General features: G+C 35.5%; 2 protein-coding genes across 2 annotated transcripts in view; both read left to right on the top strand.

Moving 5' to 3' along the window:
* LOC108572433 (nucleoside diphosphate kinase 7) overlaps nt 1-321 on the top strand; it is a 2,065-nt gene extending 1,744 nt beyond the window's left edge. The window contains exons 8-9 of the mRNA XM_017934672.1: nt 53-160; nt 252-321. Of these exons, the coding sequence (XP_017790161.1) occupies nt 53-160; nt 252-287 (144 nt within the window). The 3' untranslated portion in view covers nt 288-321. The remainder of the gene's footprint in view (nt 1-52; nt 161-251) is intronic.
* Nucleotides 322-19,828: 19,507 nt separating this feature from the next.
* LOC108572369 lies at nt 19,829-26,690 on the top strand. The gene is made up of 11 exons (XM_017934600.1): nt 19,829-19,984; nt 20,101-20,255; nt 20,471-20,685; nt 21,067-21,211; nt 21,631-21,888; nt 22,174-22,543; nt 23,165-23,345; nt 23,703-23,866; nt 24,699-24,902; nt 25,353-25,520; nt 26,043-26,690. Exons 1-11 carry the CDS (start codon nt 19,888-19,890, stop codon nt 26,372-26,374), a joined length of 2,289 nt encoding a protein of 762 aa, XP_017790089.1. The 5' UTR covers nt 19,829-19,887; the 3' UTR covers nt 26,375-26,690.
* Nucleotides 26,691-27,146: the final 456 nt, after the last annotated feature.

The following is a 27,146-nucleotide window of genomic DNA, read 5'->3' as shown; positions in this document are numbered from 1 at the left end:
AGGATTTTTCTTTTCTTTTCTTTTATGATATTTATATTATTATTTAATAAAGGACATTGCACGGCAAGTAAGACGAGATACTCTTCGAGCGAAATATGGGAAAACCAAAGTACAAAATGCTATACATTGTTCTGATTTACCAGAAGATGGATCTTTAGAGGTGAAATAAATCTACTCTACTTTTATATAAGTGCAATATATCACATATGTTGTATGTAATTTACATATGTATACTTATTCGTTTTATTTAGGTGGAATATTTTTTTAAAATCCTTGACAGCAGTTAATACTGAGAGCCAACATTGCACAAAATATTGACTATCACTTACTATTATTTGTATTGTTGCCGATATTTTATATGTATTAAAGAAATGCTATACGTTGCCTTTCACGAATACTATCCTGTTGTGCCGCATAAATTTTATTGAAAAACAAATCGATACAAGTCAGTTGCTATTATGTTTATGTTTAATTAAGTCGCATATATGTAAAATTCTAATCTACTTTTTTATAATAAAAGATACTTCAGTAACCGTCTCCTTTTAATTATCCATTAAGTGTAAAGGAGCTTTTTATCTACACATTTCATACACTACTAAAAAGACCATTGGATGAAAGCTTGAAACTGAAAAGCACAGCAATGCAATTATTGATTAATCTGTTGTGATTATCATAAATTATATTAAACTTTCAGTGAACTTATATACTTCAATTATGAAATATTTTTTTAATTAGTTACATTCACAACGTACATTCTTCAAATAACTATTCTCTGACAAGTATATAATCAATCAGAGGCCATGGTGGGATAAGAGCATCTGGAATGTCTCTAGAAGCCAATTTCGTAACGTTTCACTTTTACGAGCAAACGTCGGCTACGGATAGCACTTTAATTTTCTCGGAGTTTTATGAAATCGGCTACGCAGTTTTATTTGTAACATCGTTATATTTAAATGAGCCGATAAGGTGCTCTTCGTTCATTATTCTTAGGGTGAATGATCATCGATATCGGTATTTATCTCATGTAAGAAAAATAAATAATGCTATCGACTATCTAGAAGGAAAGCTAAATTAACAAGAATGACTCTTCAAATCTGCACAAAAGATATGACTAACGCTAGAAAGTATAAACTACATCTTTTGTCAATTTTTGTCTTTTGATGATTCATCTGTGCAGTTCGAACGAGTAAATCATTCAATGAAAAGGAAAAAAGGTGTAGAAGAAAACTGTACAGTTTTAATTGGAAACCAGTTAGAAAGAAAGAGAAAAAACAGTTGCAAACCAATCTTATAGGTTATCTTTCTAAAACAGAAAACCATTTACGGTGAATCTATCCATTTCGAATCTGCTACTCGTGCTTATTCTGCCTTAATAGCAACATAATGATGTGTGTCAAGGATTTGCGGCGCCCGTCGTCATGAAAAGTTGGAGAATTGTGCTATCTCTGCTTCAAGCGATTGGGACAAAGCGGATAGATATCCTTACAACTTGGTAATTTCTTCACGCGGCGAAGATAGGCGATCTATTCCAATCTGGCTTGTTGCTTGAAATGAAAAAAAGACGACTCGAAAAGTTTTGACTTTTTTTTGACATAAAATTCTTTTCCTTTATTTTAGTACTACACTATAAATACTTAAATCGAATCTATTTCAAACCTGAACTCCTTGAATTCGTCTCCGACCACGAATCGCTTCTAATATTTCACTTTTTACTTTTACATCGAACAGACTGGAGTTATATGTATACAATATCTCCAGTACGAATGTACTTACATAATTAATATTTAAATTTACAGTCAAATAATATTTTATTTTACTTGCTGAAAAATTTTTCAGTACATTATGAAAACAAAAAAGTAAAATTACATATTATTACAAAGTTAATTGAACTTCTGATTTTGGAGAGATGTTGGAAGAAATTTTTGATAAATTCGTTTCCGATGTAAATAGAAGATCACCGAGCTTTTCGAAAGAACTCTTGTTGAAATATTGGAGAACTTGCTTTTTGGGAGATCAAAGGAACTCTGAAATTTAGCCTGTGTTCTCCATTTTTCTTAAGGGGAGATTTCATCCCCTAAAACTGCTATAGCACTGACAAAAACTAGGTTTGCGTTACAAATTGCACAAAAAGTTTTATAATTTTTCAAAATTCCCTAACTTCTCTTGTTCGAATTGGATTCTTACATTTTCCAATAAAATCGTGCAACATACGAGGTTGTCGATTTGTACTCCAAGCATTCTTTTGATAAGATTAAAGCCACTATAATGGCTTTCGCGTATAAATAAATTATAATTTATTCATCTATAACCTCTGTTCCGATGTAATTTTATAGCGGAAAGCATCACCAGACACACACAAATCACAGTACTGCATTATTTACGCACATTTCGCGTTAAAACGTGCCGCATCGAGAAACAGCACCGCGGAAAGTCCAGCCGTAGTAGCTAAGAGGCTAATCAACAGCTTCAGTATACTTTTGCAGTGAAACTTAAAAAAGAGAAAGAAATTTATTTATTTCTATTTCTTATATTAATTTGCATTATTTCAATAACATAAAAAACCCCAAATTTTACATTTTAATATATAAATTATTTCCCTTTTGGTATATTTAGATAAGACTGTGCTTATAAAGAACTTATAAATTAGAATCATTAATGGAAGAAGAAATTGGCACATATAATTATTTCTTTGTTTCAACAAAAGTCACTCGAATAAAAGCATCTAATTTTTTTTATCAGAATACTCAAGAATTATTTTCATAAGATTTATTTTATAATTATTCGCTAAATTCATTAATACTTGATTTAATTCTTACATCTCATATATTACTAATTTTGTGAATTCGTTACTAATTCCTCTAATTCGAAGTAACCAATCTGAAATCTGTCATTCCAATCTGTTACTTCTCCAAAGTAATCACGCATGTCGCCGTAACACCGCCATTACACTACAAAGGGTTAAAACACCATAATACTGTTTCTAATAAAAACTTCAACCAAAAAATACACAATGTCAAAACGATCACAATACCACCGTCCATTCGTCTATCTCTCAATTAGAAACCAGGGAATTACCGATTTCAAAACATCGTAAACACTCGCTACCACAGTGTTCGTCCTCTCTGAAGCTCCACCGTTCCCGAGGTATTCTCGATCGTGAACTCGTTAAAAACGATCACATGAAGCTGAGAAGTTGAGACAGGCATAAACTAACTGTCGCATCGGTAACAAGTGTAGACGACGTTAATCGTCGCGACAGGGACGGTTTCCCGGTTGATGAATCGCTGGCTGCAAAACGCCGCGATGGAATCGCGTCCCGCAGGAATTCCACGGAAAACGCTTGAACCGGTTCCTTATCGGGTACGTCGCCGGCTATCAATGGTCGCCGCAAATCGGCACGGTGCATTGCGGTCACGCTCTTAGATCCGATTGGTGGATTAGAATACGTGTATTTTCGAGCCGGTGCGTTGCCACCGGGGATCGGGCCAGGCAGTAGTGCGCTCGACGGCGCGCAGAACGGACCCATTGGTAAATCGTCACTTCTCCAAGGGTCTGATAGCCGCGATTTCGTATCTCGTTCGTTCGTTCGATCTCGAACATGCGCGATTTTTCGACGTTTATTCGAAAATTCTCTTTCTGTGTGTGTGTGTGTGTTTTTTTTCAATTAACCGATCAGCAGTTTGGTTAATTACGAGCGTGAAAATTCACGGTTGAATAACTAGTCTCTGCTGGAAATCGGTTTGAGATTGAGATCGAAGTTTTCGGAGGAGAATTGGATTTCTTCGAAGAATTCTAGAACCGATTTTTTCTTTTCTTCCATTGGAGAAATTAGGGTAGAACCTGAGGATCGATTGAGAATTTTGCGAAGGAGGAATTTGCTCGATGCCTCCGCTTCCTGGTATTAAATAGTGGATAAACGTAAGTTGTTCATTTTGCTGACCGGTAATCGTTGGTGTCGTTCGGTGAATGAAGCGGCGAGTTACTCCGTGTGTGCGTGAGCTCGAGTAGTATGAATAGGTATGCCCCGTTTATTGGCTGGAGATGTTGGTACTTCCTCTTTGACGTTTTCTGTCCACGCGTACATGCTGTCGTGTTATAGTGCGATGTTCGGGTTTGATAATCGTGATGGAGTTCGTTCTGTGAAAATTGAATAGGATTCGCAGAACGGCCGTTTCTCGAGATTCGAGACAGTTTTGGTAGTTTCCAATGATAACGCGGAAATGTAGAATCGAAATTGAAGGAAAATACTGGCTACCGTTTTGGAAAGATCGAGTAAGTTCTTTTTAGACCATTGCAATAGATCGTCAATCTAAACCAAAATTTTTATCTATGGGAATAAGAATTTTTTGGATTTTTGCAAAAGTCTTGTAAATGTTTCTTACTTGAAAATTTGAAATTTCACGAAATTTCATATTTGATTATTTGAAATTTGATGCTAGATGAATTCCGCAGTGTTACATTCAATTAGGAAGTTAAGTTTTGCTTTTTGCATTCTTGGGATAATTAAATTCGTAAAATGTCAACGATCGAATTACAAACCTGCAAAAGTACCGTTATAAGCCAGAATCTACTGTTCAAGTATAGTCGGCGGAAGAAATATAGCCAGGTCGTAAATTAAAGCATTAAATAGCGGCATCGATTGACGCAGTAAACCAGAATCGAAGGTGGAATTTTTCGTTTTTCGATTAGGATTGAATTCAAATATAAGCCATACTTCGAGAAGTTCTAATTGAAGTTTCAGATCTTTATCTTTTCAAGTTTCTATCGAGTCTTCCGTCGATATGTCTGAACGTGTAAACGTTGACGCTTGACCGATTTCACGACCTCGTTATATTTCTTCCGCCGACTATACATATCAGAAACTCCGTGGTAACAAATTGGTGGCACAGCTAGTAATAAGAAATTTTCTTGTTTTTACAAAAAACAATTTTTAAAATTAAGGTGGAAAGTGCGTAAAGGATGAAATTAAGTATTAAATATGGTGCGAGCAAATTTTCAAAGCGTCGGTAGCAATGAAAGGGTTAAAAAGACACTTTACACCTAATTTACAGGATCACATACATAGGAATCACGGAAACAGCATTTTTTCTTTGATATAAACATTGAGAGAAATAGTCATCGAGAATCAGGTTCACAAGGTGTTACCGATAGTCTGATACAATTGATTTTCAACCGGTGTGTGTGTCGTGAGATGAAAAAGATTAAAAATCGCTGGTCTAGTATGTAAACGCGACTGTATAAAATATAGAGGAATCTGTTTGGGTGGGAAAAATGATGGTGGAACGTAAAAAGTTGGCATTTATCGATGGCGTATAAAATTGACCACGCTCGTCCGTGCCGATGTAGACGGTGACGCGTGTCCGAGGGTACTAATAATGTAATTTGCGAGTTCCTTTCAATGCTCTCGACGGACTTGGCAAGTCGTAGCGGAGTTAATAGGCAAGAATTTTTAATAAAGCGGCGCTTTTCAGCCTGATCACCCCTGACGACATTCGGTGAATCTTAAAATCCTCGGTTCTTCCCCGCCGCCATTTTTACGGTAAACGGCGCTCTCGTGTGAAAGAATGGTACCGACGGATACGAAGTTTGAACGTAAATAGTTCGATGTTTGAAAAAAATAACTAACATTCTGCACGTATCGTCGAGTAGAAGTCTGATAATAAAGCGAGAATCATCATTTATCAAAGTTTTAGCTAACGAACCTGACAAGTAGGTGATTAAGAGATATATTTTTTGCGATTGTTAAACGTACTCTTACTATAAAGGGAAAAAGGCGAAGCGATGAAGATGGAAATGTGTTTCTCGAACCTTTCACTTGCTCTCTCGAAAGTCCCAGATGAAGTAGCCTGGTGTTTGTAACTCTGCTCGTTTATTTCGCAACTTAGTATTTAGAAATTACCCCGATACCAAGTTGTGCAATTGAAACCAAATTTAGGAAATATCTCCTGTAATGATTCTTTCGCTAATCGTTCTTTTAAACAGTAAAATAATATTGCAGAATATCTCCCATAATAATCCTTTCATTCTCGATACTCATTTCACAGAATTGTAAAATACAAAACCTTTAAATCAGGCGTGTCCAACCTACAGCCCGCGGGGCACATGTGAGCCCTGAAGGGCTATTAACGCGACTCCAGAGGATAGCGAACTGTTAACGTTATTATTCAATTTTTCTATAATAAAAAATCTAGAAAAAATAAAGGAACTCTTGTTACTTACATAAATTAACTACATCATATACCTCGTATGTGGCCCAAGACGATTTCTCTTCGCTAAAATTTGCCCGGGCAAGCGAGAAGGTTGGACACCCGTGCTTTAAATAGCAAAGAAAAAAGAAGAACATCCCAATACTAATCCATGCGACTGAAGACAAATTTATGAAACATCTACCATGACAATTCCTTCATTTTCTCTATTAATTTCGTTGTATCGTCCAGAAACGTGATCCCCTAATTGTTTTGAGTGGCGCATCATTCGGACCGTTGATCAATGACGCAGATCGGACGATCGTGGCCACTCTGTCGTCGACGGTGACGCGTGTCGCGGGCTACTAACAACGTAATTTGTGAGTTCCTTTGAATGCACTCCAGAGGAGCCTCACGGAGTCGCATAGGAGCTGTAATAGTTGTCGAATGCACTTGACCCGGTTCGACGGCGTCGTCGCCGTTGCGTTGGTAGCAGTGAAAGCGAAATCGAACACTCGATCCGTCGATCATTTTTTTTCTTTTCCTTTTTTCTTTCTTTCCCCTATAGCGACGTAACTGCATAACTTTCAGACCGTTCGGTTTACCCTCGATCTCTGTAAAATCCTTCTTCTGTCTTTTACAGCACCGTGAAAGCTGAGAAATTTGCTTTCCAAGACTGCGCGAGATGAAGAATCTCCCCAGTCCCGGCAATGCTCGCCGAAGATTAATTAGTCTGCTGGAAATGGATTTATCAAGTCGATTACCTTTATCGTTTTATGAAATTCTCGCGGTCTCTTCGTTCCTTCGGGTATTGCGAGTGATTACTTCCTTTGATACTCGAGAATCGATTTTGTAGTATTAATCGAGAGTTTTTCGGAATTATGAAATTTGCAATTTACCTCGTTGAAAGTTTCAACAGTTTTCTCGATATTTGTGAACTTTCGGTGCAACTTGTTAAGTGCATTCAAACGAGCGATTTTCAGTTGTTAAGACGAATCGAAAGAACAAATGAGTTCGCAATATGTGCGCGCACAACTCGAGATAGTTGGCGCATTAGCCCGCCACGGCGGATTGAAAGCTTGATTATAGAATATTGAAAATTTCGTAAAAATTCTGCTTCTGCATTTTTCAGCGAAACTAATAAAAAATAGAACGGTGACAAATTCTCGAAAACAACGCTGTAAAATCTTTTAAACAGCGCTAACAGTAAATCATCGTTCGTGGTTTATGGAAACGTTAAAATGTCGAAGAATAAATGCGGCGTTTTGTTGCTGCAGGAAAAAGCATAAATCTGCACGGTATTTGGTAACGGTTGTCACCTAGATGTTTACGTAACAGTAGATTTTGCTTATTATTAGAAATCTATGTTAGGAAGATTAGCAGACCGATACCGCGACGAGAGAAAGTAACGATAAAACAAAATAACGAAGTAGCTTTGTCAGGGAGGAAATCATATTTACCGAGTCGATCAATTTTGTAAGTTCACACTGTTCAGTGATAGCAAAAAGTTACAATTTCATAAAAGTCATCACACTTAAGTATTTACGCTAATTTAAAGTAATACCAAACTAAATCAAAGTGGAGCGAATTCTCGTTTTACAGTAGGAACGCTCGTTAACTCTAAACTTTCTAAACATTTACTCTTCGTTGTGGTGATTAAAATTTCAATTCTATCGCAAGCTGACTGTTATCAAGAACTTCACCACTTTTACACGCGTACACGTCTATGTTGGAAGAATCATTCAGAAATAACGAGATATTATCTCTCGAATCGCTATTTTCTAAAGAATGTAGCAAACATTTCATTCATCGTGACTCACTGTTTACTGAAACGATAATATTGTTGTAACAACTATCCTTTGAAAGCGTACCACTCACTGTTGTGTTACTTTCCTATTTAAACTAAGCTACTCGTAGAACAACACGTGATTAGATAATGTTTGGGTAAATGTGATACTTTAATGGTTACAGTATATTCGTTCAGGATATCTCCGAACATACTGAGTTATTAAAAGAATTTATCTGTAAACGATCGCGATTTACATATACTTAAATGCAAAAATTCAATATTCAATGCAGTGGATTCCGGTTAATTGGGACACATTGGGACCGGACTGATTTGCCCCAAAAAAGCGAATTTCAACAGGCAAAATCTGAGCAACATGAAAAATGCAGCCAAAAACGATTTATCGGAAAACGTGTGTAATATTCGGTCTTGAATACAAATGTATGTTTAAGCATGCAAACGAAGCTAAAAATAAGTAAATAAACACATATGTATATGATTAAATAAGTATTAACTAACGATCTAACGAGTACAATCGAAATTGTGAAAAAATCCAACTGCAACGCTATCCCAGTTTATATTATACTAAATCACACTGCACCAACCGCATCGACACGACTACAACGGAATAGTCGCAGACAAAAAAAAAATGTAATTGTAACTGGATCAGAATTACGCAACGTGAGGAATCATTTTACAAACTACCTGTCTGTTCCACGTTAAAAAGCTTAGCAATACCATACATGTATGTAGCTCTTGGCGTTTCACTGATTAAATCTGTCTGTGAATTAAAATCATCGGGAACAATGAAATTCTACGGTCGTTGATATAAACGAGTGTTAAATTGCAAAGTGATATTCTCAATTGTTTCTGTTTTTCTGTGAAAAAAAAAAGAGAAAAACGAAAAATACAAGATAAACTTCGTTCTTGATTGTTTTTATGACAGTGATTTAAGTCGTATTAATCGTTAACTGTAACTTGTTTCACACTATTTAAGAACTTAAGATTTAATAAAAAGATTTAGAAAAGAACTTGAGATTTTTCTTAAATCTTAAGTTAAGAATTTCAAATTTAGGAGCTTCACGAGGTTTTCAATTTTCTCTTTGTGGAAACATTTTTATTCTCGATTGGTGCAATTGCCGAAGACCGATAATCGATACTCGAGCTTCTTGTTACAAGACACATGTAATACTTGCGTGTACACGCCGATGCCTTTTTGATACACGCCTTCATTATTCCATTTTCACGTGACAATAAGATAATACGACGTAATTGGGATTGTTAAGGGGACTAGTTCGGGTTAAATTGCTTCAAATTCGCGATACGAGGACCTATTCATCTGTAAGTTCACTTTTTCTCTGCAACATCTTTCAAGCTTAGTCTTGAAAATGTTCTCCGTTTACTTGGACGTTGTCTTTTGAAGTATACGTACGATAAGATTTCGTAGGAAATATAGGAATTCTTCGATTACAATTGTTCAATTTTATTACATTTCTCTGGTATTTTGTAATGTAACAACGACGGAATTTAATTTGCAGCGGTTACATTTGGTCGCTTTCATTTCCTAGAGAGCACATATTAAATGTAAAAGAAATTGATTTAAGATATTTGAAACTCATTTTATTAGATATCTTTTACGTCTTTTGAATCGGTTAATATGTTTGAATTTTATTCTGTTTCTACGGCTACCAGTGCAAAATGAACGTAAACTGAAGCAAATCTCCAGTAAGAAATTCGGGTAAAAAGCAAACAAAATGCAGCTTTCTTATAAATTCGAATCACAGAACCTTCATTTTCATGTACGTATAAAAATTACTTTCAATTACTTTATTCTACGTTTTCCAGTAAACAAAGATGCTCGGTAAAAATACAGAGATAACGATAAAAGCAAGAAAACACAAATGCAGCGATTTTGCGATTATCTGGAATCCCGGGAAAATATGTAGACCTGTTCAATTCGCTTTCAATATTCTCAAGAATAGATCAGCAGATTCTTCTATTTAACTAATCTTTAGCGGAAGAACATTTTTTCCGTAAATTTGTAAATGTAAAACATAGCGAAGAGAAGTATTGATGTGTATAAGCCCAGTCTGTTTTTACCAAGCTGCGCCATTTTATTATCCTTTTTGCGCGGTTGCAGCGTCGGGCACATAATCGGATAAAATGGATAATAGCGGAAATGTATGTCAGCATATACACATATATACTCGTGTATGTTGCAACATAATTCTTTTGAATCGATGTTCATGTCGGACTTCTTTGTATTTTTTTCAACAGAATACGTCAAATTGTGGGTAAATGGGTAAACGAAAATGACAAATTTAGAATTATTAAAGTGTTTCTTATTGCACCAATTAATACAGCCTACTTTCTTCTCATTATGAGAAATTCATTTCAAGACATGTCTTCTCCTTTTTTCAAATTACGAAACTGCTTAAGCAAGCTTGTAAAGTGTAAACATTGTCCAATCATTGTGATATACCACATTTTCTTCGTGACTTTCTTATTTAATAAGTCACACTCACCTTTACATAACAAGATATTTCTTAATTGAGCTGAGTAAATATTTAGAGTTTATGTTACTGAAATATTTCAAGTTTGATCTGTGAATGCAGCGTTGAAAGTAAGAAGGGTATAGTCGGTGGAACCGATACGTGAGGTCGTAAAGTAGTATCTCGAGACTCGAGAGAATGGGAATTCCCGAGAATTTCGAGTGAGAGTTTTCGAAATTCTCAGGAATCCCCGTATCCTCGAGTTTCGCGAAACGTGATTCAGGTTTTCGAAAATTTCGGGGATCCCCGTACTCTCGAGTCCCGAGATACTTTCAGGATCCCGCTAAAAATTCTCGAATCGACCTAACCCCGCATTTTAGGTTTCTCACACACCTCCATTTATCGTACAACCTATCACAGTGCATTTTCGCCTAGATATAGCCGTATCTTTAATTTATTCCCCTCGTTTTCACCGCACTGCACAGACATAGGCCAATAATCCGGCACATTCGATAATCCAGCACCGTCGAAGTCCCTCGCACACCACATTATCGGAATTCTACCGTACTATCGTACACGTATGTATGTAACAAATAAAAAACGTTCATTAAGAGACCTACAATTCGTTTGAGTCTCTCGAGACAGCTTGGCAGGAACGTGTATGCCAAAGCAAGGACGAGTTTTTGTAATCATCCAAGACCCTAATGTGACATATCGAGGTTCGTAAAGACGAGCAACGTTCAAGTAGTACGGAAGCGTTGTGGCTCGGCAACCCGGGGACATGTTTTCTATTCAAGGCTTAACGCACGCGTTACATATGGGGGGTTCGAGAAGACGAGTATGGTGTTCCCATACTGATTTCAGCTCCTTGACACGGTCTGGCCAGTGAGAAGGATAGGGTTTAGAGCGGAATTCGAAGGAACGAATTCGAGGGTATTGCGACAAAGCGACACGGATGTCTCTTAACTACAGAATTTCATCTGCTTTTGTTCGACGTGAAAGGACCAGTAGTGTGGTCTTTGGGCGATGGTTTCATTCATTAGGTTCAATTTGTATTTGATTATCAAATTTCATTCGATTAACTTCGTGTGATAAGGATCGACTGTTGAGCGTAGATTTCAGTTATAGCTCTTTCTTTATAGATTTGAGATTAATAGGATTAAATAAAAGTTGAATCAACTGTGTTTTTAATTAGTTTAAAGGATATCGCTACGAAGAGTGAAGTCATATGGATGAAATTTAAATAATTTTCTTTTGCATATAATACAGTAGTAATTGATCATTTTTGCTTTATTACTATTCCTGTGATCAATGGAAATCGACGAATAAATCTTCCAATAATTGCACGTACAACTTCTATCGGTAAAACATAATAAAAATGACCAATTATCACAAAACGATCTCACAAACTAACAAAACAACACGATCTACTGTGACACTAGCCAGATCAAATTACTATCGTCGTTTATTATGTTGTCCATTAGTTGCGGCATATTTCTGGAATAATAATCACACCTGGAGGGAATTAGGCACGTTTCTAGCGCGACTGATGCGATCATCGTGCGCATATTACCGAACAATAGCCGTATCTTAGTTTACTTAACGTTCGTACGGATTTTTCCACGCTGTTGGAAAATATGGAAAAGACGGAAAAAACAGAAGGGGAGAGAATGTTTCAGGAAGAGAATACTTAACACTCGCGGGTCGTCCACAAAGTCCGACGATGCACGAGTTATGCAATTACATTTGTAATGGGCCAACATTCAGCTCCGACAACGTTGGCAATTCGCGGTAATTACTGTGCCGTATCTCGTAATCCATTGCCGGGTCTCGTCGTCTATCAAGACACGTCTCCTGATGCAAAAGGAACGAATGAGACGAGCTACGAAAAGGTCTCACTTTTCTTCGACGTTTTGCCTATTTTTATTTTCAAAAAATAGTAAGAAGTAAATCGTGATGATTAGTGTCGCAAGATTTCCTCCGTGGCTTTTTGTTAGTTTTAAAGGACTCTTGAAATTAGGCGGCACATTGCATTTACAATTTTACGTGTAAAACGAACATTTTACTATATTTAGGTTTCTTTTTCAGTTTCAGTATTAATTAACTGAGACGTAATTTTAAGTGAAAGAAATTAAACTAGGGGCTTTGGGGAAATTAGGCAAAATTTTGGGTCAGAAAAGTCCCAAAGACCTAGGCAATAAACTTTTAATGTGATGTTAAGGGAACAGTAAAAGTTATTGAAAAAAAATGAGTATTAATTCCGTGGTCAGCGTTTAATGTAATAACTTTGGGATCTAACGACAGCGTGTTATTAGTTAAATATAGCTTGGAAATTAGCTATAAATGGAAACTTCGGAAGAGAATGGGAGAAATGTAAAAAAATAATTGCTGGAAATGTTGAATGTGAAAGACACATGCTCGGAGTGACGATAAATATTCATGACTTTCAAGGCAAGTTTCTAACAGCTAGTAATCAATGGACTGTATAATTTCCGTTACTGGTCGTGTCAGTTTTATTGTAACGAATGTCAAGATATTGTATTTCACGGATATAAATAATTTGTCGCGTTTAGAATTTCAACGTGTAATTTTTTTACACCGCCTTTAGTTTTTCCTAGGATTAAAGCGGACTATCAGATTAATACACCAGTGGATAAGTTGTGCAAGAAAAACATTCTTTGAGACTAATTTACAATTCTTGAGATAAGGATACTGTAAAATGCCACCCAATTTTCATGTTTTACATCGAAGATTGATATACTTAAATACTTGGATATTTAATATTCAATTAGCATTTTTTTTTTTAAATTAATTCACACACTATAGAAAAAATTATCATCTAACGCAGTTAATTGTTGAAGTGACTTAATTATTAAGAATTAATAAAAACACGAAAGGCGTGAATTGTGAAAGAAACGAAGGCAAAAGTAGAAATCATTCGGAAGGATGTAAAAACGAACAACTAGATTAACCTTGAGATAATACTGTAGTAAGAAGTATATTTGTACTTGATTTATAGGAAAAAGAAGAAACAGGAAGCAAGAAAATTTTATCTAGAAGGAGATTAAAAAAAGAAACTAAAGTGCAATGTACAAATAGAATTGTTTACCCACAAAATTTATCTCTTCATCTTATCACAGAAAAGGGGGAATTCATGGAAAAATGTTCTCTGGAAACTAAACTGGGTCATTCTTTGGACCATGAAATGAGAAATACGATTAAGCTTGCGAACGAAGAAGGAAATCTGGAAAATTTGAGAGCTTCTTGAGCTTGTCTCTTCGTAAAATGGGGAATCCATGGAAAGATGTTCTCTGAAAACGGTGAACGCTAAAATGGGTCATTCTTTGGATCATGAAATGAGAAGTACGATTAAGCTTGCGAACGAAGAAGAAAATCTGGAAAATCTGAGAGCTTCTTGAGCTTGCGCCTCTTCGTAAAAAGGAGGATCCATAGAGAACACCAAAATGGGTCATTCTTTGGACAGGAAAAATGAAAATTACGGTGAGGTTTTCGAACGAAGAAGGAAATCTGTAAAATTTGAGAGCTTCTTGAGCAGAAATCAGTACCTACTCTTGGAGTCTTCATCACGTTGCACATAAATACCATCACGACCTTCAATTCGTTATATCACTGTTCCGTGGCGCGGTATGAAAGGAAAAATGCAAGAATTTATAGGGGGAACTTGTATCTTGACACACATCTCCATTCGTGTATTTCAAAGAGAGTTTTACAGAGTTTTACATGGTTGAAATCGTGCGTCGTATTGGTTGCTATAATTCCTCCCGGAGAGGAATCATGGATAGTTTGTTTGTACACAAAGAAACATAAAATTTGCATGGTAGTTACAACTTTGTTGCATAACCGTGCGAGAAATATTTCGAAGTTTGTTAATATCTCGTACGATATAATGTGTCCTTACCTAACCTACTTCTCTATAATTCTGCTCTTCACATTTTTCTCATGTTAATATTTTTCTCTTCAAATGTTATTAACTTAATACAAACGTTATTTTGTCGACCTAAATATATTCGTTACGAATAGAACTGAAATATAAATGATTAACAGTTGTTTCTCCGTTACCGATAATCATTATCGATTGTGGAAACTTTGTTTCCACATTTTTTCTTACTAAAAATCCTAAGTTATAGATCAGAGATCGCAGAATTTTACCGAGTTTCCGTCAATTTATCAACGAACGAAGTAATCACTGGATGAAAATGTGAGGAAACTTGTCAATGGAGAACGCAGGCGAAGAATTCTACCGCGATGCAATGGCATTTAATCGCGCGAAAAGTCCGTGGTTTGCTTATTTTGCACAGCGAAATGGAATTGCAAATATTCCTCGCGGGATCTCCTTAGAATTCCGAAAGTAAATCTCGTCGTGGAGATGCATTGATAAATTCACGCGGTGATTCTCTTGTGCACGTTGAAATACACCGACGCATCCGAGGGCTTTGACGAGCGTTTGTTTTGTGAACATTTGCGCGGAGTGAATGAGAGGAGGAGCGTAAAGCGGCATGAAAGGTGGTAAAATGCTCTTTGCAGAGAAAGAGATTGGGTAAAAGTGAGAAAAGGTGTAATTTTCGGGTGAAAATGTGCAATAACGTAATTCGAAGAGTATAATAACGAGAAATGGCAAGTGTATACAGGGTGAGTCGCGAGAAAGAGAGTCCCGAAATAGTTTCGCTTGTTTTGAACACAGAAAAATATGTTAATTAAGAACGACGGATTGTTTGAAAAGATAATTCTGTTTAAATGTCATTTTCAAGATTATTCGAAGCTCACCGATACTTACTTTAAGCAGTGTTCCTTTCTTTCTTTTCGACTTCACGGTTCAATGAAACAAAGTCGAAACGAGGTTAATAAAACAACGTCATTTATGTTTCATTAATTGAAACACTTTGCTCGATCTCAACATTTCTGAACTTAAGGTCGTTTGAAGGTCGTGGTGTCGCAATTAGGTTATTAAAATGCATCGGACGTAAGTTTTTATGTGTTGTTTTGACTACTTAATAATGCACTATTTCACTTGAATAATTCATAGGAGTTCTCGAATAAGAACTTTAATATATCACACACCTTTTTCCCAATATCTTCTTGATACGTTCAAAATAACCTTTCGCCATTGTATTTCACTCGGACATGGCTGCTGAGCTAGTTAGATTTCATTTTCATTGAACGAACGTTTCTTTTTCTTCTTTTTTTTTTAAATCAAATTTAACCCTTTGTAATCGAGTAGTTACTGAGAAGCGGCATTAAATAATCGTCGCTTCATCGTCATAGAACAGATCTATGGGACCTCTAGAAATTTGTTCATTATAGTGAAACAGAGAATACGTTGAATATTTAAGTAAAATTGTGTAGTTTATTTCTGCGTTAATTTAAAAAAATTTCAAACATCCGATTTGTAAACTTTTCTGTAGCAAAACGATCTCCGAGTGCAAAGGGTTAAAGGTTTCTTGGAAAATCGATCTAAATTGTAAAATTCGACACGAACTTACGCGGTGACTTGACAGATTTTCTCGCGAAAGTCTTCAGCTACAGCTGTATCGTTCGATCTGTAAGGTGAATAAGCGAGCAGCAATGCCTGTTGTAAAATTAAAACACATCTCTATCGGTTTGTTTGCAAAACACCGAATTGATATTCGAGAGTCAGCTTACAGACTGCTTCTCGAACTTCGTAAGCGCGACTCGCGTTATCGAGAGCTTTGGAAACATTCACCGATCTGGCAAAGGAAACAATAAATTTAAACGAACAAACGTGCTGCACAATGGCATTTACTTGCACGGCACAATGAAGTTTCCAATATTCTGCGATGGTATTTCTGCATAATTGAATACGATTCGAACGCGATATTCTTAGAATAGTTTATGTTTCTTTGCATTTAGGTGGGTACGTTACTTCGTTGAAGATTAAGTTTTCGATGTTTGCAGCGAAATTGTGAAACAGTTTACGTAAGAAGAAGTGCAAATATGAATTTCTAATTGACAAATGAACCGTTGAAATTTTTCATCTGTATTGTCGATACATTGAAATCTTTGTGCTAATAGGAATTGGTATACGTGAACTAATTCAACAATTAACAGCTGAACAGGATGAATTTTTACTTTACTTCGTCGTATTCCAGGAATGAAATTACAGAATTTAATATTTTTAAATTTCATATTAATTCAATTTAGAATAGAATTTTTAATATTACATTAGAATACAATATTTTTGATTTATCACAATATCTAGATTCATCTTTGAATAGAAATAATTTACCAGACATTTTTAAATAACTCGAAAATTATTAAAGCACAGAAATGATTCACAATAGTTGACTCGAAGGGGGTTATAGAAACGTTAACGATGCAAATTGCAGCAGGCTAACGAACTGCAGCTGCGAATTTCAATAAATCACAATAAAAACGGCAAAAAAAAAGAAAAAAGATCGAACGCTTGAGTAATGAGTTGTATCTGTCGCGTAGGCGCATTGTGTAACTCTGCCATGCTTAATTACCATCGCGTAACTTCGCTGTTTCCGTCACACGAGCTGATCTGAATTATTCATTTTTCCGTGATACACCACGCAACCATTTCCAATCGATATCTTTCCGTGACATTCGACATCTCAACGTGACCGATTTGATCGACGTGATCGATAAATCTGCAGAACGTGGAAACCGAGACCGATGAAAAAGTGAATTAAAGATGAGGAAGTGGTATACTTCGGAAGACTGAGAAGACCCTGGTTCGAAGGTTGAACGATAAATATTAAAGATCTTTGTGATTTTGTGATCTAAATAGATCTTTTTGTTCTCTATGATTATTATCGAATTGCACCGACAAAGTTTTTCAGCCTGAAGACGCTACTTTGGTATAGCGGCTCTTGAAAAAATATTTTAGGTGTATTTTAAATAATTTTTTTAAATTTAAGAAAATTTTTTTAAATCGTAAATTTAAATTTTTGGGATTTTGTACTTTATTGACGAATTTTTATTATTCAGATTTGACTGTTGTCTATTTGTTTAAGTAATATATCATTATTAGTTTAAGTGTATCACAGGACAGTAGGGCTATTGAACCCTTAATTTTTTCTGTTCCTTAAATATCAATTTTTATTACAAGCAACTGTATAATTCTTGAAAGATCTTGAAATTATTCTTTAATCATGTTAAATTGAAAAATGGTTACAGGTTATTTAAAAAGAATTTTTAAAAGTGAAGGAAAAGTAATCGTTGTTTCCATTATTTTATAAAAACAATTATTCAATCGTTTAACCACTTATGCCGGTGTGTCACACGTGCGCGACTCTAATCGTCCAATAAATGCAATTTTGTTTAATTATTTTCTTTCGTTTTCCATATTGCGTTATTTTCTCTACTCTAACAAAAACGTCAGTCACAGTGTTTTAAATAACGAGAATCTTATTTCTATACGCCTGGAAAAAGAAAATCGATCAGTTTTGTCACCTCAAGTTGTAGAAATGTGATTGACGAGAACATTATTCCAAGTTCTTTTTATATAATACTTTTGATTCAAACATTGCACACACTTCATAAAAAAAAAAATCAAGATCTCTGTGTTAACGTAGGTAAACGAGGTTATACAATCCAGAGATGAAATCAGAATGACTATGTTTACTGCTACGTGATTAACGTTTAAATAATATGATTTTCAAGTTACATAAAGAGAAAATATTCGCATGAACCTTTTGAGAGATAAATCGACAATTAAATAGTCATTTGTCATTTGAAATAAAAGTATCATCGCGAGTGATCCTTTTTTATTTGTACAAACAGAAATGAAGAGATATGTCATCTTAATGGCACATTGCAGTTGTAATTAATCTAATTAATCAAACTTTTAATTAAAAACAATCAGTTTAATTGTGAATTATTACCTGTACAAAGATTAGTATACAAAAAGTAAATGACAAAAGTAGAAATAATTTTTGTGGTATGCTTTCTATTTATCTTTTCTAAAATACATAATTATTCGTATATTTATTTGAAAGAAAAGCTTGACAATTTCAATATTAACAAGTTTCCCTCGCCGTATTCGAGACTTCATTTTACACAGCATTTCGATATTATATATTCGACCATCATTGATCCATCAAAGCGGAAACTGACATACATATACATATACGACAGTGTTACGCACACGACGCGTGAAGTTCATTGTAAAACCGTTATGTAAACGTCATGACACATCATCCACTGTCACGGCTACAGTTCCTGTGCTGCCGATAATGAACCTTTTAGAATTTTTCCCTAAATCGTAATACGTGACAGGAATGTCAAGGGAAAAATTTGGAACTTACAAATTTTTAAGGTAGTTATATACCTTATTTACATTATTGATTCAAAGCTGTCGAGTTTCTGTCGCATCGAGTATTGCCAGAAAATTGGCAAACGATTGTCAACAATAATGGAAATTATTCCGACGATTGATCTGTCTTCGTTCTTTTGAAATCAAACTTTAAAGGAATTCATTTTTCTTGAAATAAAAAGTATTTCGTGTTTACCATAATTAATATTTTACTTAATTTCTTTATTTTATATTCACGTTTTGTGTCTATTGAATAACAAAAGATACTTATCCTTGTCACAAAATGAATAAAGAATTAATTCACTAAATGTTCACGAAATCATTGTAAGTCCATTATTGAATCACAAGTACCACAGAAAACTCCTACTATATGAACGATCTACTTACACAGTTGCATGAACTGCTTGCTCCCCCCCGACGGGTTCAAATAAATGGAATTCTTCTGTGCCTGGAAAATCAGCTGACGAATTGCTTTGACACGAGGCGAAGTGCAAAGTTGGCCGCGTACAAGCAACGGTACCGCTGTGAAAACAAATGTGTCACAATCGGCTCGGTGAACTTCGACTTGTTTTTTTTTTGCGTCGAAACTGATCGCTCCTCCTTTAGGTTTGCTTGTATCTTTTTCTCGATGCAACATCGTAAGATTATCTCGAAGAAGGATGATTCTCGTTATCCTAAGTGACACCATTTGTGACAGAAAATTTTTTTGATTTGTGCGCTGAGAAATAGGGACAGTATTATTATTTAAGCAGATATTCGTTTGAAACAGGGTCAAAAGTAAGTCACGTTTGTGATCCTTCTTCAAAGAAAGTACCAAACATTTCTTTTTTTTACAGTGTTTGTCAAGGTATTTAATCAACTTTAACGAATATTCGAAAATACGTGTGTGAGAGCATAGAAAATAATGTGTCAATGTATTAGAAATGAAGTAAGGTTTCTTTTGAATTTTTTTCTTCAGTAGAAAAAAAGAAGGATGCAACGGTGACGCAGTATTGTCAAAAAGTATGCGTAGCGATTGGTGCCATTCTTAATATCTGACTGGAAATATTCGCTGTTACGACTTACAAAACGGTCCTGTTCGACTGATCGTTATTCTTAAACGGCAAGATGATGCTGATCAAAAGTTTTTTCCGGAGGATTATCAAAGACTTCCGGCACAAGGAGCTGCTACCTCTTAAAATGATATTCTTCGTTCAAGCATCGAGTAAGTATTGTTTGAAGTCACTTTATTAAACTTGTGACGTGATTAGCTGCTCTACGAGTCTACTGTCTTTCCAAGTATTGCACGCTAATTTAATCATGTGTCCGATCATTTTTCAGCGCTCTATGTACTTTATCCATACTTGACGATACACATGAGGGAACTCGGGATAAACGTGGAGGAGACTGCCATAATGAGCGCGATAACGCCGGTGATCGCAATGGTGATGCCACCTTTGGCTGGAATGCTCGCAGATCGTGTGGGAAATTTCAAAGTAAATTTTCATTAAACGTTTATTTCGCTAAAAAATTCTTTTGAAAAAAAATTAATCAGAGAAAAGAAAGATCCAGAAATTTAACATGTCCAAAACTTGTTCCCTTCCGACTCACTGACATACAAACGCTATTCTACTTTCGAATTTTGTCACGACACAATCAAGCGAAAGTGGAGGAAACAGATATCTGATGTTCAAACAATATTTCCATTCAGATCTTGCTATCTCTGTTCTCATTGTTCGGAGGAATTGCGGCACCTTTGTTGCTGCTCGTGCCGCTAGGCAGGATAACCGTGGAATTACCAGACAGAGTCGTTATGGACCTCAGCTGTGCAGAGAATAATAACGGGCTGCTTTACACGATGAGCCAGAACCATCCTTGCGAGACGAGCTTGCAGCCCAAGATTTTCACGAGGATAGAGAGTTGCGGGTAGGTAAGGATGCGAGTTCGAACGCTTCTACCTCTATTCGAACGAGTAGCTGATGATTAGACAGTTTATTAAATTTTGTTCGATCGTCAATTTTTGTACAAAATAGTCAAGAAGGAATTTTCTGTAATACAGATGTACTGGATAGTAAAAAAGTTGATACATATAATATAAATAATTTTTTTTACGTAAGTTTAAACTTGAAGAAACTGCGAAAGAATTTTTGTCATTTAAAAATTAATAGTTTTTATAGATTTGGAATAACGAAGCTAGTTAATCGTTGGGGCAAGTGTATAGAATCGTGTGGAAATTATTCTGATAAAATATATTAATTTTTGAAGGAACATAATGTAACTAAAGTTTCATTTTTTATTATTTTACAGTTACATGTGCCATTTAGACACTTATAATGACACCGAAGTACAGTCAATTCTCTCATCAAGGATGTACTCGATCAACCGACACGACACGGAAACGGGTGCGAATTCCTTGTTCAAGTTTTCGATCCCTCAAGAAGACATGCCACAAGTATGCATTGTTTTGATCGTTGATGGTGAAATAGTAACTTGACGATGCAAAAATTAATTTTATTCTCATTAGTATGTGTTCGATTGAGAATTTTCAAAGAAGAAAAGGAAATAACTTAGCCATACTAAATTTCTAAACTATATCTTGATAAATTCTGAAACACTTAGTCGTTGAGGATTTGGCTCAAGATTTTGTTCACTAACAAAAGAAGTTCGATAACCCGAAAATTAAAAAAAAATTGAAAAATGATGGTAAATTTTGAAAAAAAAAAAATAATGTTTTTTGAAAGCTCACAATTTTTTTGTGGGTGTGTTTTCACTCCTAGGACCATTCTCTTTCGAATTCTTTGGAATTTTCGAGTTGTCGAACTTCCCTTGTAAGAAGAGAAATAAAAGCAAGCAACAGTAGTTCAGATTCAGTCGGTACAATTTTTACAGGAAAAAGAACAAGATCTGAGGGAGCACCGGAAGTTAAAGAACAACGAGAACTTCAAAACGTCGATACGACAGTTCTCCAAGAACGAGTACTTCTTTCCATCGAACCAGCTCTACGAGTTCTCGTGCACCCCTTCAGGTTTTGTCGAAGATTTCTACTCGTCAACCCTAGACACTACCATGTCGAAGAAAATGTACGAAAACCGTACTCTCTGCGCTTTCAAACCGATCGTAACTCATAAGGTAAAATATAATTGCGAAGAGACTCACTTATTATTCACTTATACTGTGTACATTTGCGAAGAGACTCACTTATGACATCGAATGCTCATAAATACAAAAGTAAATTTTGTATCGAAATAATTGATTTTAGGATCTACGTTGACTATGCATTTTTCACTCCTCTGGATGAGAACTACAGGCCTCTAAAGTCTTGGATCCTTTTCCCTAAAACCACTCCGTATATTAATTTCTTATACTTCAGTCGTTATTTCTCATTAATTTCCGTATCATGTGTATAATGTTCAGGATAACGTCAGTCAAGCGATAAATTATCACTCGTACAAGTCCAAACTGAAAAGCTTGGAGATCACGGATGAAGATCGGGAAATGAATCGGCAGAGGTACCTGGCGGAAGAGATGGCGTGGACTGAAATGGAATTTCAGAAAATCACCTGTGGAAATTCTAGTTTGGAGACCGACAGGATCGTTCTGACTCTACCACTTTTTAATTACTCTATAAGCTCGGAGCCTTACGAGATCCTGAACACGGAAGACTGCAGCAAAAGGTGCATTGTTACTGCACCTCGGCAGGAAATGTGCTCGAACACCGATACGGTGATCGAATACAACATAAGACTGACTTTCTGGCTATACTTCGCCGTCAGGGTGTTCATCAGTGAGTATCTACAATTCGTCTCTCGAACAATTACAAACAATTCCAGTGAACATTTCATTGGAAATATTACCTCATTGCAATATTTAGCCTGTGTATGTGTATATGGTAATGGTACAGAATTTGTGGTTATTAGAAACTGGAAAACCAGTTTGTATCCACATGGCAGGATTTGCAATTTTCTATAGCAAAGACACTTGGAAACTGGAACCTGTTTACAGTGCAAAAAGGGACACGTAAGATTGCATAACTGTTTGCAAAAAAATTTGATTATTTTTTGATCGAAAAGTACAGTTACTAAATCCTTTTGAATTGATAATTATCCTCTGTTTGCGTAATATTCACTTTTTACGATACAGTGAATACGAAAGTAATGGTATTTTTAGATGAGAATATTTAATTATGAAATTCTAAATTTATTAAGGTATATTTTTACAAAATTACTACGTTGAGTGTGCATACTTTAAATTAAGATTTTCATTAAACTTAAAATATCTACAAAATTTCTTGAAATTCTGCTCGTATACATCGATGAAAAATTACAATAATCGACGTAATAAATTTTTTCAAAAATGAGATTTTTGACACACAATGAAATAACACGAATGAAATTTTAATTTTCAGGTGTCATCGGTGGTACTACGTTTGCTATGTTCGAGGGAGCGGTAATCGCCATATTGCGTGAACAAAAAGCTGATTATGGTCTTCAAAGGATTTATGGTAGTATTGGTGGTATAATATCGTCGCCGCTCTCTGGACTTCTTATCGATTATGCGAGTTATGGCAAGGGTTACACGGATTTCAGGTAAAAGTATATTTTTTTAAACGTCCCTAATTTTGTCATCGAAGAAAATGGAGCCTTAATTAGCCATTTTAAGCGCTTCTTGTTATAATTTGAAAACAATCATTGAATATCTCAAATAATCGTCAAATTTCTTGTCGCTTTAAATATAGGAAAATATTGAAATTTCTTCGAAGTGATAAAATGACGAATGATAATATTCATTAGTGAAAGAAATTAATTTTCGGAAATTTATCACTTTTCTTTTTTCATTATTTCTTTTTCATCGCACAATGAAAGTTTGTTCAACGAAAAAAATTCGTAATAATTTCACCGTCATATGTAGAACACAATGGAGCAATATGAATACAAATTTTCCAGGCCGGCATTTTATCTGTATGCGGGCCTAAAACTTGTCTCGGGGCTGCTGATGCTCGCCATTAATTTGGAATTCAAATCACCGTCCACAAACGTGGTTCATGACGTTTCCACCGTGCTAAGGAATGTCGAAGCTGCAGCCCTCTTCATCGCCTGCTTTATTCTCGGTAAGCGATCCGTGCTTCTTCGAGAATCAAAAATCGAGATTTTTCTAAAAGACGCAAGTTTCTAAAAATTTAAAAAAAAAAAAGAATCGAGGTGTCGCAGGATTTCCAAATTCGATAAAAGAAAATTTGTTCTCGACTTTTAGCAGTCGATGCGAAGCTAAAAAATAAAAAAAAAAAGAAATAGAGTGAAGTTTATTCGCAGGATTTTCAAATTCTGCGAGATCGGGTGACGAGCTTGCAAAATTGCACGCTGGGTATAAGTTACACAAGCTTCGTTATTGCCTGTTTCCGCTAACCTTATTGTGTTAGGCACACTGATCAACTAACGAAATTGCAGTGATACTCACATTCTGCATAAATGCCACGAATTTACGTGGTCACATCCGATGCAATTTATTTTCAGACGAATCGTTCTGCCTTTTTATTGTTATTTGTTAAAATATTTGGACGAATTTTTGAACGTATGTTTTTCATTTGTAAAATTGTTCAACAAGATTGCTTAAATAATTTTATAATTTTTAATAACAATCTTTTTCTTTGCAGAAAATTTTAATAGTTTCTTTGAAATAAATAGATCGATCCTTTAACTGTAATATTTCTACATAAACTATGGTCAATTTTCAAGACACCTGAGATGGGCAGAGTTAATAATCAGTACAAAATTAATTAGTAGAAATAATAAACCAAATTAATCAAGTTTAACGCAATTATCAATAATAAAATTGATCCAAGAACTACAAGTTCCTTTAAACAATATTTCGATTGAAGTTTAAATACAACGAACCATCGTATAAACTGATAAATTTTAGAAGATAATTTTTTGTTGCTACAGGAACTGCTTGGGGATACATCGAATCGTTCCTCTTTTGGTTGATACAAGATTTAGGAGGATCAAGATCACTCATGGGTATCACCATAACCGTAGGCGGTATAGCCGGTATACCATTACTGGTACTATCTGGTCCAATCATATCAAAGATCGGCCATGCCAATGTACTTTTTATAGGCTTCGTTTTTTACGCCATAAGACTTTGTGGTAAGCGTTCATTTTCATTCTTAAGCGTCCCACCGTACTTGCACGGTGTTCGTAATAAACGTATAGATTGGCAAAGCAAAGATCAGGCTTCTGACGTCATCGCCTGACCAAATGAGGGGGAAATGGGCCGGTCCATCCTCGCTACTCTTCGATCCTACTCATGGGGAAGTTACGGTGTATTCAAATGATTTTTAATTTCAAGTCCCTGAAGCCTCGTCTTTGCTTTGTCGATTCGTACTTGCAACATGCAATACCTTCTACTTCTTGAAGTATTTTTGGTGCAGTGAAATTTAAAGAATAATTAGCAGCAAAATTACTTGAGATCATTTTATATTTGATGGTATCGATGGAATTTAGAGTTGATTTCAAAGCATGTTTCTTATGGTACCAAAAATATATTTTTTTACTATGAAATTTTAGTTATGACTTTACGTTTGTTTCTTTTTACAGGTTACTCTCTAATATACAATCCTTGGCACACTCTTATTTTCGAGGCATTAGAATCCGTCACTTTATCGCTTAGTTTTACTGCTGCGGTTACTTACGCAGCGAAATTGTCCACCACCACTACTGATAGCTCGATACAGGGATTATTAGGGGGAGTTTATTATGGCGTTGGTGAGTGCTTAATTGCATAGTACAATAAGTGTTTATTTGATCGTAACTAATTCTTTTTGTCAAGTAACTTATCTACAACAGAATCCACTTTTTCATTGCTGCACACATTACTTCATTATCTTCCATCTGATAACCATGTTTATTATTTGCTGCTCTTTCTTCAGATACGTGAAAATTAAATTTGTCTATTTTATTATAGCTTTTAAAACATTTCCTCTATTCTTATCTTAGCGCAATCATTTTTCTTCTTTCGTGTGTTAGTTTCTCCAAATTTTATTCTTGCATCGAAATTACAACTTACTTAAGATAATTTACTGATTGTCACTCCGAATGTTCCCGCAGTTTCAAACCGTTCATTTCGAAAAAAACATAATTCCATCGAATTTAAACATTTTTATTTTAAAAAATTTCCATAATGTGTGCGAAAATGTGAATTTCCAAGAGAAAGAAAGACGCAAACGAATCTCCCCGCAAAAAATGAAATAAAATAATCCAGCAATAATCACCCTTTAACATTATCAGGCAAGGGTTCTGGAAGCTTGATCGGTGGTTACCTGATGAAAGCCTACGGCACTCGACCGACCTATCGAATCTTCGCAGTGGTAACTCTTATCACCGGTATAATGTACTACATCTTCAACGTAGCGTATCTGAAAAAGCGGCCGCAGGTCGAAGGGAACGATATCGTGAAAAAGAAACCGAAACACGTGGAAAATCAAAACGGTCTCGATATCGGATTGGAGGAGATTGGAGTCGACAATCAAGCCTTCACCAAAGAGGGAAATACGGAACAAACTAGAAACCGAAGGAAAGAAATCGAAGAGAAACAGAAGGAACAGCACAGTGGCCATTAAGAAACGCGAGCAACCTTGATGAAATCGAGAAAACACGCCGTCAGAAGAAAAACAAAGAAATTCAGAGCTAAAAATCAAATTCGAACTGACGAAGATGTGATCGAGAGAAATGGAAGAATGCTCGATGACAAAATTGCGCGACGAATTCAAGCTTGGAAAGCGACCAAAGTCGAGAGATAACTGGAAAATACCGAAGTGGAGAAGTTCCTCTAGAGATCTCGATACTCTTTTCTTTCTTGTTCTTTTTTTTTTTTGTTCTTCACTATGAGACTATTTTCACGTCACTGAGAAGGTATTTAAGCGAGGTATATTAGTAACGGAGATGACAGAAATATGGAGCAGTTTCATGTTCATAGAAAGCTTGTACACTTTGCGTATAATTGAGGGTTGAGTGGAAAAAAGTATGGTACTGTTGATAATTCTTCAAACATATTAATTTTAATATAGCATTCGAAGTTTTCCATTATTGGTTCCAATTGCTTCTAACGTAGCCAGTAATATTTCTTACATAGTATCGTGAAATTCGTAGAAAACAGTAGACTTATCGTCAAAAAATATAATTGCAATTGAAATACGTTTAATTATTAACCTTCGGATGTCTGAGGCCGGGTCACTGTTGACCCAGCTTTTAGATGTCGAAACAGAATTACGACTCTCCTCTCCTTACGTTAAAAATATACGTATTTGTATAATTTTAAACGATATAATGCCTAGGAAAATTTAAAAAAATTAGGTTTCGCTTGCATAGGAAAAAGACTGGGTCACATTTGAC

Source organism: Habropoda laboriosa, unplaced genomic scaffold, assembly GCF_001263275.1.
Source record: "Habropoda laboriosa isolate 0110345459 unplaced genomic scaffold, ASM126327v1 scaffold65, whole genome shotgun sequence".
In the NCBI taxonomy this organism is placed as follows: domain Eukaryota; kingdom Metazoa; phylum Arthropoda; class Insecta; order Hymenoptera; family Apidae; genus Habropoda; species Habropoda laboriosa.
The sequence above is the reverse complement of the archived record's forward strand: the minus strand, read 5'-3'. Positions and strand labels throughout refer to the sequence as shown.

Bases quoted from the DNA above. Each gene is read 5' to 3' on its own strand.
- LOC108572369 (XM_017934600.1), top strand. From the start codon at position 19,888: ATGATGCTGATCAAAAGTTTTTTCCGGAGGATTATCAAAGACTTCCGG. The intron at 24,903-25,352 runs GTAAGCGTTCAT...TTCTTTTTACAG, and splicing joins TTACGCCATAAGACTTTGTG to GTTACTCTCTAATATACAAT. The intron at 25,521-26,042 runs GTGAGTGCTTAA...TAACATTATCAG, and splicing joins GGGAGTTTATTATGGCGTTG to GCAAGGGTTCTGGAAGCTTG.